The 12,917-nt window shown below is 41.7% G+C and overlaps 1 protein-coding gene across 2 annotated transcripts in view; it reads right to left on the minus strand.

Moving 5' to 3' along the window:
• Positions 1 to 8,523: 8,523 nt before the first annotated feature.
• ube2f (ubiquitin-conjugating enzyme E2F (putative)) overlaps positions 8,524 to 12,917 on the minus strand; it is a 45,915-nt gene continuing 41,521 nt past the window's right edge. For both annotated transcript variants that reach the window (XM_030428988.1, XM_030428986.1), the window contains one exon: positions 8,524 to 12,263. In XM_030428988.1, the coding sequence (XP_030284848.1) occupies positions 12,213 to 12,263 (51 nt within the window). In that variant the 3' untranslated portion in view covers positions 8,524 to 12,212. The remainder of the gene's footprint in view (positions 12,264 to 12,917) is intronic.

Consider the following 12,917-nt stretch of genomic DNA (forward strand, 5'->3'; position numbering starts at 1 on the left):
AGCAAAATAACCCCAGAATGTTGTGTGGCTCCTTAGCCCTCTCGATGTCCCCCACCTTTCTGGTGCCCTTGGCCTCTGCTTCAAGTTCCTGGACTTCTTCCAGGAAAAGGTGGCTACCATTCACCAGCAACTCCTGGCGTCTGCCACCACCCTACCACATGCACCTCTGACACGGATAGCTGATCCTCCCACTGTTTGCCTGCCCCAGTGCTCTCTGTCCTCCTTCTCTCCTGTGGACTCTATTTCTGTTGCTAAGTTAGCCTCCCAGGCCAAAGCCTCTACCTGCTCTCTGGACCCCATGTCAACAAAGACTTGCCTGCTTGCCCTTTGCCCCCTAATGGTGGACATTATCAACTTGTCCCTTGAATCTGGCATGGCACTGTCCATCTTTAAAACAGCTTCAGTCACCCCCATCCTCAAGAGGCCATGTCTGGACCTAGATGACTTACGTAACTACATGCCAATCTCCAACCTTCCTTTCCTAAGCAAAATCCTAGAAAGAGCAGTTGCCGCCCAACTCCATCAGCACATGTCCAACCATGAGTTCTATGAACCCCTTCAGTCTGGTTTCAGGGCATGCCATTGCACAGAAACGACCCTCATCAAGATCACCAACGACCTCCTCATTGCTGCCGATTCTGATCTTCCTGGACCTCTCTGCAGACTTCGACACAATCTCCCACACCATCCTCCTCACCCGCCTATCTGACTACCTTGGCCTCACCGGTACAGCATTCTTCTGGTTCCAGTCCTATCAACAAACAGAAAACAGTTTGTCACCATTGGAGACTCTAGTTCCACCCCAGCCCCAGTCAACCAAGGCGTGCCTCAAGGCTCTGTGCTTGGACCCCTCCTCTTCACCATCTACATGCTCCCCCTTGGTCAGATAATTCACAAACACGGTCTCAACTTCCATTCATATGCTGATGACACTCAATTATATCTCTGCACCAAACCATCAACCCAGCTACCCCCACAGTCACTCGTCAACTGTCTGCACAATATAACTCTGGATGACATCAAATCAACTCAAACATCTCCAGATGGTTATCTTTGTTGTACTTCTCTTTGGGGCTGGAGATCACTGGCAGCTCAGTTATTCGTCCCTTTTGTTTTAGGTTTAGTTATCGTTTAGGTAGTTCAGGTCACTGCGCGGCTGGTTCCGCATCTTCCTACTTTTTTGTTCCCTTTTGCCGGGGTCTCCAGTCCCCCTTTGGTTTGTTCTTGGGTTTTCTTTCCACAAAGTAAACAATAAAGCTGGCTTAATTGGGGACATTGTGTGTGGCGTTTCAATATGTTACTTCCTCCAACCCGTTTGAGCCGCTGTGTTTAAATTATCAGAGGAGGCTGTAACACCCATACCAAGTCTCTGAAGCTGCACTCTCAGGCACAAACCAGCTTTCCATCCCTCACACCAAACTACAAACCCTCGGTGACAGAGCCTTCTGTGTGACAGCCCCCACTCTCTCGAGCACTCTCCCAGCTGAAATCCACAAACAGACTTCTCTGGAGACCTTCAAAAAAGACTTAAAAACCCAACCCTTTAATAAGGACAGCTCTAGGTCAAGCCCCAACAACCAACTTTTCTAGTTCTTTGTCTTATATGTATTTTTGTTTATCATCAATTCTTTGTTTTGTTTGTTTCACTCTGTTAAGTGTCTTTGGGTACCCTGAAAGGTGTTACATAAATTAAATGCAATATTATTATTATTATTATGATTATGATTATTATTTCCTGGCCCTTTTCCATTGTGAAACACATATATGCACACTCATAGGTGAGTAAACTTTAATTTTTTTTTTTTAGTTTAATGCAATTTAATTGCACTCATCGTAATCTTTATATGTTCCTCCATTTACAGAAGGAATTCAGCATCATTCTATGCCCCTTTGAGGAAGAAGAGGGTAGAAATCACTCTTCCACTTGAGCATAGACAGGATGAATCTGAGTTAAGTAGTATTGAAGATGAGCTGCAATAATACTTGCCAGGAGAAGTTGAGACTGAAGAGGAGGATGAGGAGGATGAGAGTGAGAATCAGGATGAGGGCAGTGAGAGTGCAAGTACAGAGACATGTATTTCTAGTACAGTACAAGATAGGGTGTACTGTAAAATGTAATCATGATTAATTATTCTTTATATTTATATTGAATGCTTAGCAAGTTTGCTTGTTTTTCAGTTCCGCTTCCAGAAGTAATACAGGAGACCAAGGATTTGCGATGGGGAAAATGCAGGCACATCCTTCAAATCCAGCCATGGAAAGCTACAAAAGTGAAGACAATACCAGCCATTGGCCTGTTTGGGTGGAGAAGAAGGGCCGCTGCAAAAACCCTAGCTGTAAGGGTATTGATAAAGTTCAGTGCGCGAAGTGTGTGAGCTACCTGTGCTTCACACCAGAAAAAAAAACTGCTTTGTGCAATACCATAAGCTGTGATGGGCAGTCATTCAAATGGGTTGTTCCACAATGCCTACAGGCAACATTTAGACCAGAAACCATTTAAAAGAGTTATTTTTATGATTATTTTACATTTAAAATGGAATTAGCTTTAGCCTGTTGAAGGTTTTTTTATATTTTATACACATTAATGAAATAAATGATGTTCAAATTGAAAATAAAACTCTTTTTCATTTATGCACCATTATGGTACAATGATGCCTACAAGCAACAAACCCCAACCACCCCCCATTTTTTTTTTTTTTTTTACATTTCTTTAGATTGTTTATTTTGTCTATTTTAAGACATAAAAACACTACAAACATTTTTTTCCTAACTCGCATCATAATGAGTACCATAGAGGGTTAACTCAATTTGTCTTTATTCTGAACAGAACAAAGTCACTCCAGTAGAGGCTTTTCGCGGCAGGTAAGGGGGAACAGAGACTAAGGACCACAGGTAAGAACATTTTCACATCATTTTATTCACCTGTAACATTTGCACCTAGACTTGTTTTAATTGTAAGCAGCCACAAAATTATGTTTGACTCTTGACATCTTGTTTGTCTTTTTACTCTTTGAAGACAGAGGACATTGGACGTGAGGAAAGGCAAGACATTTCATCTAGAATACATTTGTTATTTTCTAAAGCCATGTTTTTGGGTCACAAGATAAATCTGTAAAATGATAAATGACATAGGACAGAAATAAAAACATTGTTGATACATTTGCTTAATGTTTCCTGACAAATAACAAAAGTTTGGAGTAAAATAATTTTGGATTCGGTAACACTCATTTAATGCTGCTTTCACTGTCCGTTGATAAACTCACAGTCTGTACCATAATATCATATCTTTACTGTATGTTAACCTCAATGACGTACCCGGCCTTTGACCAGAAATACCAGGATTTCAGGGTGTTTGACTGTTCGACAATAAGGATTGTTCGCCGTTCGAGGATGAGGATTGTTCGCCTCGTTTTATGTGTTATGATTCAGTGTCTTTTTGTGTCCTAACTCACCTCACCTGTTCCTCGTCTTGTCATCAGTCTGTCTGTATATAGTTTTTGTCCTCCCTCTTGTCTTTGTCAGTTCGTTTTGAGATGTCCCCTGTTACTCCGTCAGTTCCTATGACCAAGTAGACCAGGATTTCGGGGGGTTTGACTCTGAGGATTGTCCCCTGTTCGACAATAGGCATGTGTGCTGTTTGAGGATGAGGATTGTTCACCTTGTTTAATTTTGGATTATTAAGTACCTGCATTTGTTTATGCTGTATTTGAAAATCCCATTAAAATGACTTAAAATCAAACTGACTATCCCAAAGACTGTTGCATCTAATGAGCAAAACGTTAAAAAAATTCAAACTCGAAAGAGTTCAGAGATCCAGACTCGTGTACGATGGCTTTCTTTTCTCTACATCCACTGTAAATGTTGCAACCAATCTGGCGAGAGAAGGGACTCTTGTGTGACTCATCCCCTGAAGAGCTAAGTCAATGCACATGATGCCTTTTTATGTGTGCACAAAGTAGTTGTGGCTATGCGTAACGTATCAGATATGCAGAATGCTCTACAGGGTTCACATCATATCCATTTCACCCCTTTTATCAGCGTTGCTACCACTATCCCGTAAGATCCTTTCAGGTCTGAATGAAGCCTGAAAGAACATGTACTTAATGGTCTTCATTGAATGATGAAAGGTAGCCAGCAATGAACAGACACAGAATAATAAGCCTTACTGTCTGCTGCCAGAAAAACTGGACATGCATTTTAGTCCGGTTGGTTCATAGATCACCTTCTGAAAACTGGTGTCAACCTATCAATCCAGTGAGGGGAAGGGAGGAACATCCCCCTACTTACATTTTCTGGACCCATTTCTTCCATTTTAGTCAGAACCAAAAGGTTTGCAAAAAGCTGCAAAAGTGAGAAGCAGCTTGGAAACAGCCCGAATCAGACAGCTGGAGGATGAGATGAAGTGTGCACAAAGCTGAGCGATGGGAGAGGAACGTCAGAGAAGCAGAAGAAGAGTGAGCAGCTGGCACCAAAACACCCACCAGGTCAGCCCAACAAGCAAACACACATACATTCAGTGTACATAATACACATATAAAGTGAATTAAGATACAAAGATGAACCTTTAACCATCTCTCTGTGTCTGGCTCCAGGGCTGCATAACATTGATAATCTGATTTCCCTTCCATGTGCATACAATCAATCTGTTTACAAAACACCAAGATTACCCTGACACCCATTTGTAGATATGTTTAGATGAAACAGTAGCTCAACCAAAGAAAATGTGTAAATTTGAGGGGTCAGTCGAAAAAATGAGGTCATTGTAAAACATTTGTTTTTTGTATTCAGTTGAAAAGCCAGGATAACTTACTTATATCTACTAGTTATCAACCACAACAATTTTAAAATGTTTTAGCACAGACAGCAAACTTGAGAACTTCAACTTGAAATTGCTCAAATTTGTGAGTTGTTGATTTAGAAGAAACTTGATGGACTTTATGAAATATTGTCTCTGAAAAATTTGTAATTATTTGGGCCTTCTTGTAAATTCAGCAAATTCTACACATCGAGTGTTTTCATTCTTTGTGCCCGTCACAGGGTGTATGTCTTTACTTCGATATAGAACGGGGGACGTGAGATCTGACCATCATCCTGGACTTCAGATTAGAATAATAATAATAATGAATTTTATTTGTAATGCTTTTATATTGAGCAAACAATCTCAAAGTGCTACATCAATAAAACAAGAACTGGAGAGAGAACGTCTCCAACTAGATTAATAAAAGGCTTTCTTAAAAAGGTAGATTTTTAGGCCTTTTTTAAAAGTGTCCAGGGTCAGCGGTGCTCTCAGGTGGTCAGGGAGAGCGTTCCAAAGACAGGGAGCGGCGTGGCAAAAGGCTCTGTCTCCCATGGTTCAGAGCTTGGTCCTTGGGATCTGCAGGACGTTTGCCTGACCGGAGCGGAGGTGTCGTGAAGAGGGTTGAGGGGTGATTAGCTCCTTCAGGTAAATTGGAGCATTACCATAGAGGCACTGGTGGGTCAGTAGAGAGACCTTGTATTCAATCCTGAGAGAGACAGGGAGCCAATGGAGGGATTTGAGAACTGGTGTGATGTGATCAAATTTTCGCGCCTTTGTGAGGACCCGGGCAGCACAGTTTTGAATGTATTGGAGCTTCTGAATGTTTTTAGAGTTGCCACCCGTCCCGTTTTTCCCAGAATTGTTCTCTTTTTTCATCAGCTGTCCCTGGAAAATGTAAATCTCTCCCGGGACACAATTTGTCCTGTTTTTCTGGGGGAAAATGTAAAACCTTAATTTGGTTTCCTTCGTTCTGTTGTCTAGAAAGGTTCATATTAAAAATGTCTGTTTTCTTCCTGTTTATAGCCTACATCTACGTCATACATCCAATCACATGTGCGTGCCTCCATCCAATGCTCAAAGACGTTTTAACGTCTTCATTTTGAAACAGGAGGAGAGACAACAGACAAGGAAGGAGATGGAGCAAATACATGCAATTCGGCGTGAAAAAAATTATATACTATTTACAATCCTGACTGGGTGAAACTTTAGGAGTTTGAATGGGTACGGCCGATCCAGGGAGACAATTTTTCCACCACATACGTTTTGTGTCCGGCGAAAATCTGTCAGGTATAGGTATAGGGTTAGGAAAAAAACGCATGTGTGCTCAATTACCTCATCCCAAGAGTTTGAGTTCAAAGTAATTCGAATCAGATCGCAAAACAGAAGTTTTTCTAGTTGTGTTAATACAATAAATTGGTAACACATTGTTAACACATGATTAAAATTATTGTGTGTCTGTCTCCTCATGTTGAGCTGGGACAGAGCACATACGCAACGTAGCAGAGCCAGTGGAAGTAAACACAGGTCGGTCAGGAGGGACTCCAACAGCCAAAAAAGTTGTTGTGTTTACGGGAAACCTACAGATCACAATCCCTATATTAGCGCCTTGCGAGCTAAACTACACGCAAGCTGTACATTACGGAGGGTTTATGCAGGAGTCAAACTGACAACTCATAAGCTTACATAACTAATCACAGAAGAGCGCATAGAAGAATGTCCGTGCCACGTAATGCAGTCCGCTGCACACCAACACAACACACAGCGCTGTCACTGGTCCTAAAACAACAGCTAATCGCTTGTTTCTCAGAAGACGTTGTCGTTTTTCTAAACCTTTCTTTAAAGCTCAAACAGAGGGGCAAAAAAACACAACTGAGGGGACTCGAGCCCCCTTAAGCCTCCTCGCGGCGCCGCTTGCGCAGCTTACAGGGTGTTGTTCCTTTGACAGATGACCCATCATTTAAACCCATTTACAGCCATTAATCTCCTCCTTAATGTGGCGGGCAGGTGTGCTGTCAACAGGAAGTCTGCAGGGGAACGATTTCTGCTGCCGCTCATTATTTTCTCACCTCCTCCCAAAGGCTGCTAATGGAAGAGGAAATACGCTCGTTACATTCATTGAGGCCTGTTTAAACTTGCTACAGAATGTGTTTTTATCCAGCAGGTAGTGTGCTCTGACAAAGAATTATGCTTTATAATAACATTCGAACACCTCGTTACCCCGCAATGGCTGCCAGCTGTCATACACAGGACATTCATGAATTAGTATGGCCAAGAGGTCGAGTGTACGGTACGTTGCGTCTCCTCCAATCTACCTATAATGATGGGCTGTGTGAGTGACTGGCAGATGAGTGTGTGAGCGTCTTCCTGTGCCAAGTTAAATGTGTGAATGGCGGACACTTCAGGATGGAGTGAAAAACTGTGTGCGAGTGTGTGAGAATTCCCATGTGCCCACCTCACTTCTCACTCAATAGACTTCTACCACAAAGCTACAAAGAATGAGTGAACGTCAGAGCTGTAAATCTGACCAAAAGTTCAAAACGTGTTAAAAAAAAAGCAATCAGCCACTTTGAAATAAAAGGAATGAAAATGATGAAGCATTGATCTTTGAGAGACTCCAGTCACCAGGATAGCCAGTTAACCAATCACGTATTCAAAATGACAACAACATAAGCTCAGATTGTTCTACTTCTGACCAATACAACTAAAAAACAATGACAAGTGCCTCATGCTGATCACTGACATCCTGAGAAATAAACAATATTCCTCACATCACTTTAGACGGAGTTACCAGGTAATCATTCAGGTAATAATGCAGTGCACTGCAGTTAGCATACAAGCTAACAAGCTAGATTTAGCAACATGTTACGTAGCTCGTCTGCAACATCATAAAGAGATACGCGCTACTGTGAGTATTACTGTAAACGTCGCCATTTTAACCTTGTGGTTAATACATAGAATTAAACATATATCAAGCAGGTGTCCTTACCTGTCCAGCAGAAAGGCGACCAACTCTGTTTCGCTCTTTAGCCTCTGAAATAACGCTCAGATATTTATACAAGTTTTCTTTCTGGCTGAGGCCAATTCTTTGTTTTTACACTGCTTTTCTTTGTCAGTCTTCTCATTTCTCTCTCTGCCATTGTTTACAGTTTGAGTTTGAGCTTGAACGTTATCTGACAAGGTAAGAGCAGGCACTGTGTGGGGGAGGGGGGCTGCCAAAATGCATGCGCATGATTGACACTTCTCAGACACTCCCCTTGGCTCTGATTGGTTGTATTGATCCGGGAGTGGTGGATTCTTGCAAATCAAATTATGGCTACTGGGTGGAGCCACAGCCAGCTGACCTGTATCTTATTCTACTGTCAGATCATAATGACTGTTCTAGCAAATATAACAAAAATAGTTACAGGCTACAGCTATAAAGATTGTACTGTCATGTCCCGTCAGAGATAAAAGACACAGAATGCAGATTAATGAGGGTCCCAGGTGATCTGCTGCTGCTGCTGTGTTCATTGAATTATTCCATACCGTCCACGTGCACCTGATGACCTTCAGCCTCTGTAATATTTCAGGAGCTCTTTAGAGCTTGTTAGTCAGGCAAACAAGCTAACTAAAGATGCTAATTTGGCCTTTTTAGATCAAATTATTAATGTAGAAAGTCATTGAAAACTTAGAACTTAAAAAAGTTAGTGAAAGACGGACATGGTGAAACCAACAAGACACACTTGTTTGTATTTATATTCTCTTTAATATATCTTAAAAAATGGATATACAATCTGAGAAAGAAAAGGTTGAGGATTTGAAAAACAGGCTGTTTATCTTCCTCCCCTGGCCCAAACACGGAGTTAGCCCAATGACATACTGGGATAAAAGCACTGCCACCTGCCAAATTAAAGGACGTATGACAAGGTTTCCAACAGGAAGCTAAAGTCAAAGGTATTATAAGGCTAAGATTAAGTAGAGTATTGGGCCATACTGGGCGATTACACAGAATGGCTTTATATTAACAGGCGGTTACAATAGCCTTCGAGGTTAGCCTTCGCCCACATTCACATTTGCTTTCTAAGAACCTGTTAATTGTCATATCCTCAGGTCCTTTATTTTGGCAGAAACAGTGTCGTCTGTCACTCTTTTACTTTCGCTGGGGAAAAATAATAATCATTGAGCTGTTGAACCCTGGGCCAGAATACCTAAAAGAAAAGAGGGAACCAGAGCATGCTAACAGGTCACATCATTTTCAACATACTGTAACTGCTCACACATATGCGCTCACACACTTGCGCACTCTCAACAAACACAAAATTTCCCCCTTTACACACACACACACACACACACACACACACACACACGCATATACACACACATCCCCAACTTAAAATTGCAATCTTCGACGTTTCTGACATCCTTGGTAAAATGCACCACTGGCAGATCACGCAGACTTTGCCTCATGCAGACATGTGAACACAAGCTGAATGGAGTGAGAACAGACTTAATGCTCAGAGATACGACTCAAACTGGAGGCACAACGCCAGCCGAGGGTTGAGTGAACACCCACAGACATGTGCACGCCACACCACCGAGTGACAGTCTCTCTCTTTCTTTTTCTTTCTTTCTTTCTTTCTTTCTTTCTCTTACAAACACAAAATGAGGATGCATTTCATGGCCAAAATCATCAACAGCAGAGGTTCATGAAGACAGTTTGAGGTTATCTGGTTAGCTCTTACAGTACAGTGCACCCACTCATCTGTTTTCAACTCAGCAGCGCCTACACAAGTTCACTAGCAGGTTAACTAGTTAGCATGTAAGCTAACGAGCATTGCAGTGAGCAAGCTAATCCACTATCCAATCACAGCGAGCCCTTTAAAGGCCACCCCAGCCTCTTATCTTAAAGGGTGCAATATGTTCAGATTTTAGTTTAAAACATTCAAAAAATGTCTAAAATCAGAATGATGTTATATCAAAGACATCTAAGTATTGCGTTGATAGATAGAATGCTAATCTTCTACCCCTGGCCATTTCTTTATCATACTACCATTCCCAGTTTGGACTGCTGGCTGCACGGCTAAGTGAGCTAACTATCTAAGTGCAGCTACAGTTAGCAGCAGGTAGCAGTTAGGTGATATACTGCCCCTATTTGTTTGGAGTATGACCTTAAGGCAGCATTTTCACTTAACTTTGTTCATGACTGTTACAATGACTGGATAAAAAAAACAAAAAAAACATGACTTTTTGGTTCCATTCTAGGCAGCAAGCATGCATCCTCATGTTGTGCATGAAGGGCAGCACCCTCTGTGCCATGAGAAGTAGCCTTGATTAGCCTACTGTAGGTTAGCCTTCTGCACTGAATGAAAAGAAAAAGGTCCTGGCACTGAGTAACACACACTCGTTAGCTAGCTAATTAGCTAGTTAGTAAGCTCACTTATTGGCGTGTAAGCTGTACCTCTATAGTTAGTTAGCCTTTAAGCGCACTTGTTAGTGTGTTACCTGTGCCTTGATAGCATGTAGCTTTTTAAACTCACGTGTTAACGGTTACCTGTATCTCACAAGCTAGTTAGCTTTTTAAGCTCACTTGTTAGCTTTTTCTGAGTGCCTTTGTGAACCTCTGCTGTTGACTTTCCCAAACACATCCAGACTGAAATTATACAGTCCATTCACACAAAGAGAGAAAGAGAGAACAAACGTACTGCAGCACAATGACCTTAAAAATGAAACAATGACTGTATGGTGAAAGCACTGATTTACAGCTTTTAAGTTTTTTAAAGGTGTTCCCTTTCAAGTTGGGTTAACAGTGTAGGACTGTTAATCCCACATTTTGGATAATGACCTTGAAAAAAAGAATTGTTAACGCTCCCTTTTAGCTCTTTTAACTCTGTTTTTGGTCTCCACCAACTCGGAAATGGGAATTTTCTAGCTCTTGAGCTGCTCAACTCTCCGCTACGTTTACCAGCTAATCACTAACTGTGCCTGTCAGCTGTTTGGTGCTGATCAGGCATTTTACAGTGAGTGTTTTTGCAGCTTCTTCAATGAAAATGACACTATGAGAGTTTTGACTGTTCACCAAAACAGTAAAGTTGCGGCCAGACGGCTAAAGAACGAGCTGAAACTCACTTGCTTCGTAAAAGCTGAAGGAAGCTGCAGATTCACGTGATTATTCTCTTCAAGTTCAACATTACAAACAACCCCTTTTTCACATTATTTGTCACTTTGTTTTTCACAGTCATTTGATACTCTTTTATAATAAAGACATCAATTATAGCCTCTTCAAGTTAAATCACTTTACAGCTCTTTTACAAAAAGGGCCAACATTTCTACGCTCTTTCTACAGGATGTTAAATTAAATAGAAATCTGTCCTTAAAACTTGTCGTCACTGCTTCATTTTAAACCAATTGTGCAGAGGTACAAAGCGATCGCGCCACTTTCTGATGGCACTGTCAGTGTGAATGAACCGCTCCATCCTCAGTGGGATGAGGTGTTTGTGTTTGTGTGTGTGTGAAACGCAGAGACAGATGGCGGGAGGACAGAAATGGACAGTGAGAGGAGGAAGAGCAGGGCTACGGAGATGAGAACAGTACAATACATTTGGCTGTGGTTTTTTTTTTTTTTTCTTTTCTTTTTTTTTAGTTGTCCTACTATCCCACTGGAGCTGAAAACACACGGTGGCTGTGAGTTTTATGTATGTGTGTGTGTATGTTTGCGTACGTGCAAGGAGAATGACAACAGAATGGGACAATGTGGTCATTCACATGCTGTCTAGTGGGGCTGCGTGTGTTTGTGTTTACCTTTTACTACTGTGTGTGTGTGTGTGTGTGTGTGTGTGTGTATATGTTTATGAACTCACATGCATTTTCTCTTTAGCGATGCGAACATGGCAGGCACTGGAACAGAGAACTGATAGTAACATATATTCTTTCTCTTCATTAGTCAAACAGCTGAATGTGACTTCATTGATTTTTTTTTTTCTTTTGTTTTGTTTTTCGCGCCAGTGAGTCATCGCATCTAATCCCCTCGCCATGTCGTTGCCATGGCTCCTTTTTTCGACAGGCTCAGCGTGGCAGCGTCATTCGGTGATCTCGCCACAATGAACAGACATCGTGGTCGTTGCAACACTCAATCGATTAGGATAATTAAAGCATATTTTTCTTTTGTATGCAAGCCCTTCCTCAAACACGTGGATTTTTTTTCTCCTTTTTTAAAATTTATTTTCTTCCTGCAACATGGAGTTTATTGCAACCCCGTTGAACAGCAGGTCGTGAGCGGGGCGGCGTTGTCGTCAGGAGGAGGGGAGTGGCAAGAGTCATAGAGTCAGCTGTTGATTCACACACGTGGGGAGGGGGTGGAGTTGGCCAAGATAAGCAGAGGCAAGGTAGAGCAGTTTGGTTGGTTGGTGCAGGCTGACGTAGGTAGCCGATGCGTCTATCATCTGGCGTAGTGCTTGATGTAATCTTGAACCTTATTCCGAAAATCCTCCTGGATAAGAGACAGGAAAAATAAAGAGAGAGCATGAGACCTACATGGAGGAGCTGGATATAAAACACTTACAGAGAGAGAGCAGCTAAGAGTGACAAACTTTTATCATCCACCATGTGAAAAAGACAGTAAATACAGACAACATCAACACAAATTTAATGGGAATGAGACTCAAAAATCCACCTTCTAACAAACAGTTTTTAACAGTTTTTACAGAGGAGCGATGGCTAACATTCTGATCGGAAACATTACAAACTGGCGCCGACTTAATAAAAAAAAAATTTGTTCTGCCCAGGACAGGAAGGCTCAGCAAGTAGGACGGCAACAGTATGAGATTTTCATGCAATGATAACCACCTCAGAAAGTATCACCATGTCACGCTATACAGTAGCAGCATCAGCAGACTGGAATTAGTGTTGGGTTGTTTTGGTCTGATTGTCAATAAAATAAATAAAAAACTTAAAAAATTTGTGCCAGCACTCAATCTGCAACATATCTGACAGCTAGTTAGTAGAGACTCGCTGATCACAAACAGGCCAAAGAGTGGAACCACATCACTTCTTATTCATGAGGTCTGTTATTCGAGTTGACTTTTTCTTACTCAAAGCCCTTCTGGTCATGTGTGGCCTCTCCATCTTCAACTCTCCTCTTCAT

Source organism: Sparus aurata, chromosome 9 (genome assembly GCF_900880675.1).
Source record: "Sparus aurata chromosome 9, fSpaAur1.1, whole genome shotgun sequence".
NCBI classification, from domain to species: Eukaryota; Metazoa; Chordata; class Actinopteri; order Spariformes; family Sparidae; genus Sparus; species Sparus aurata.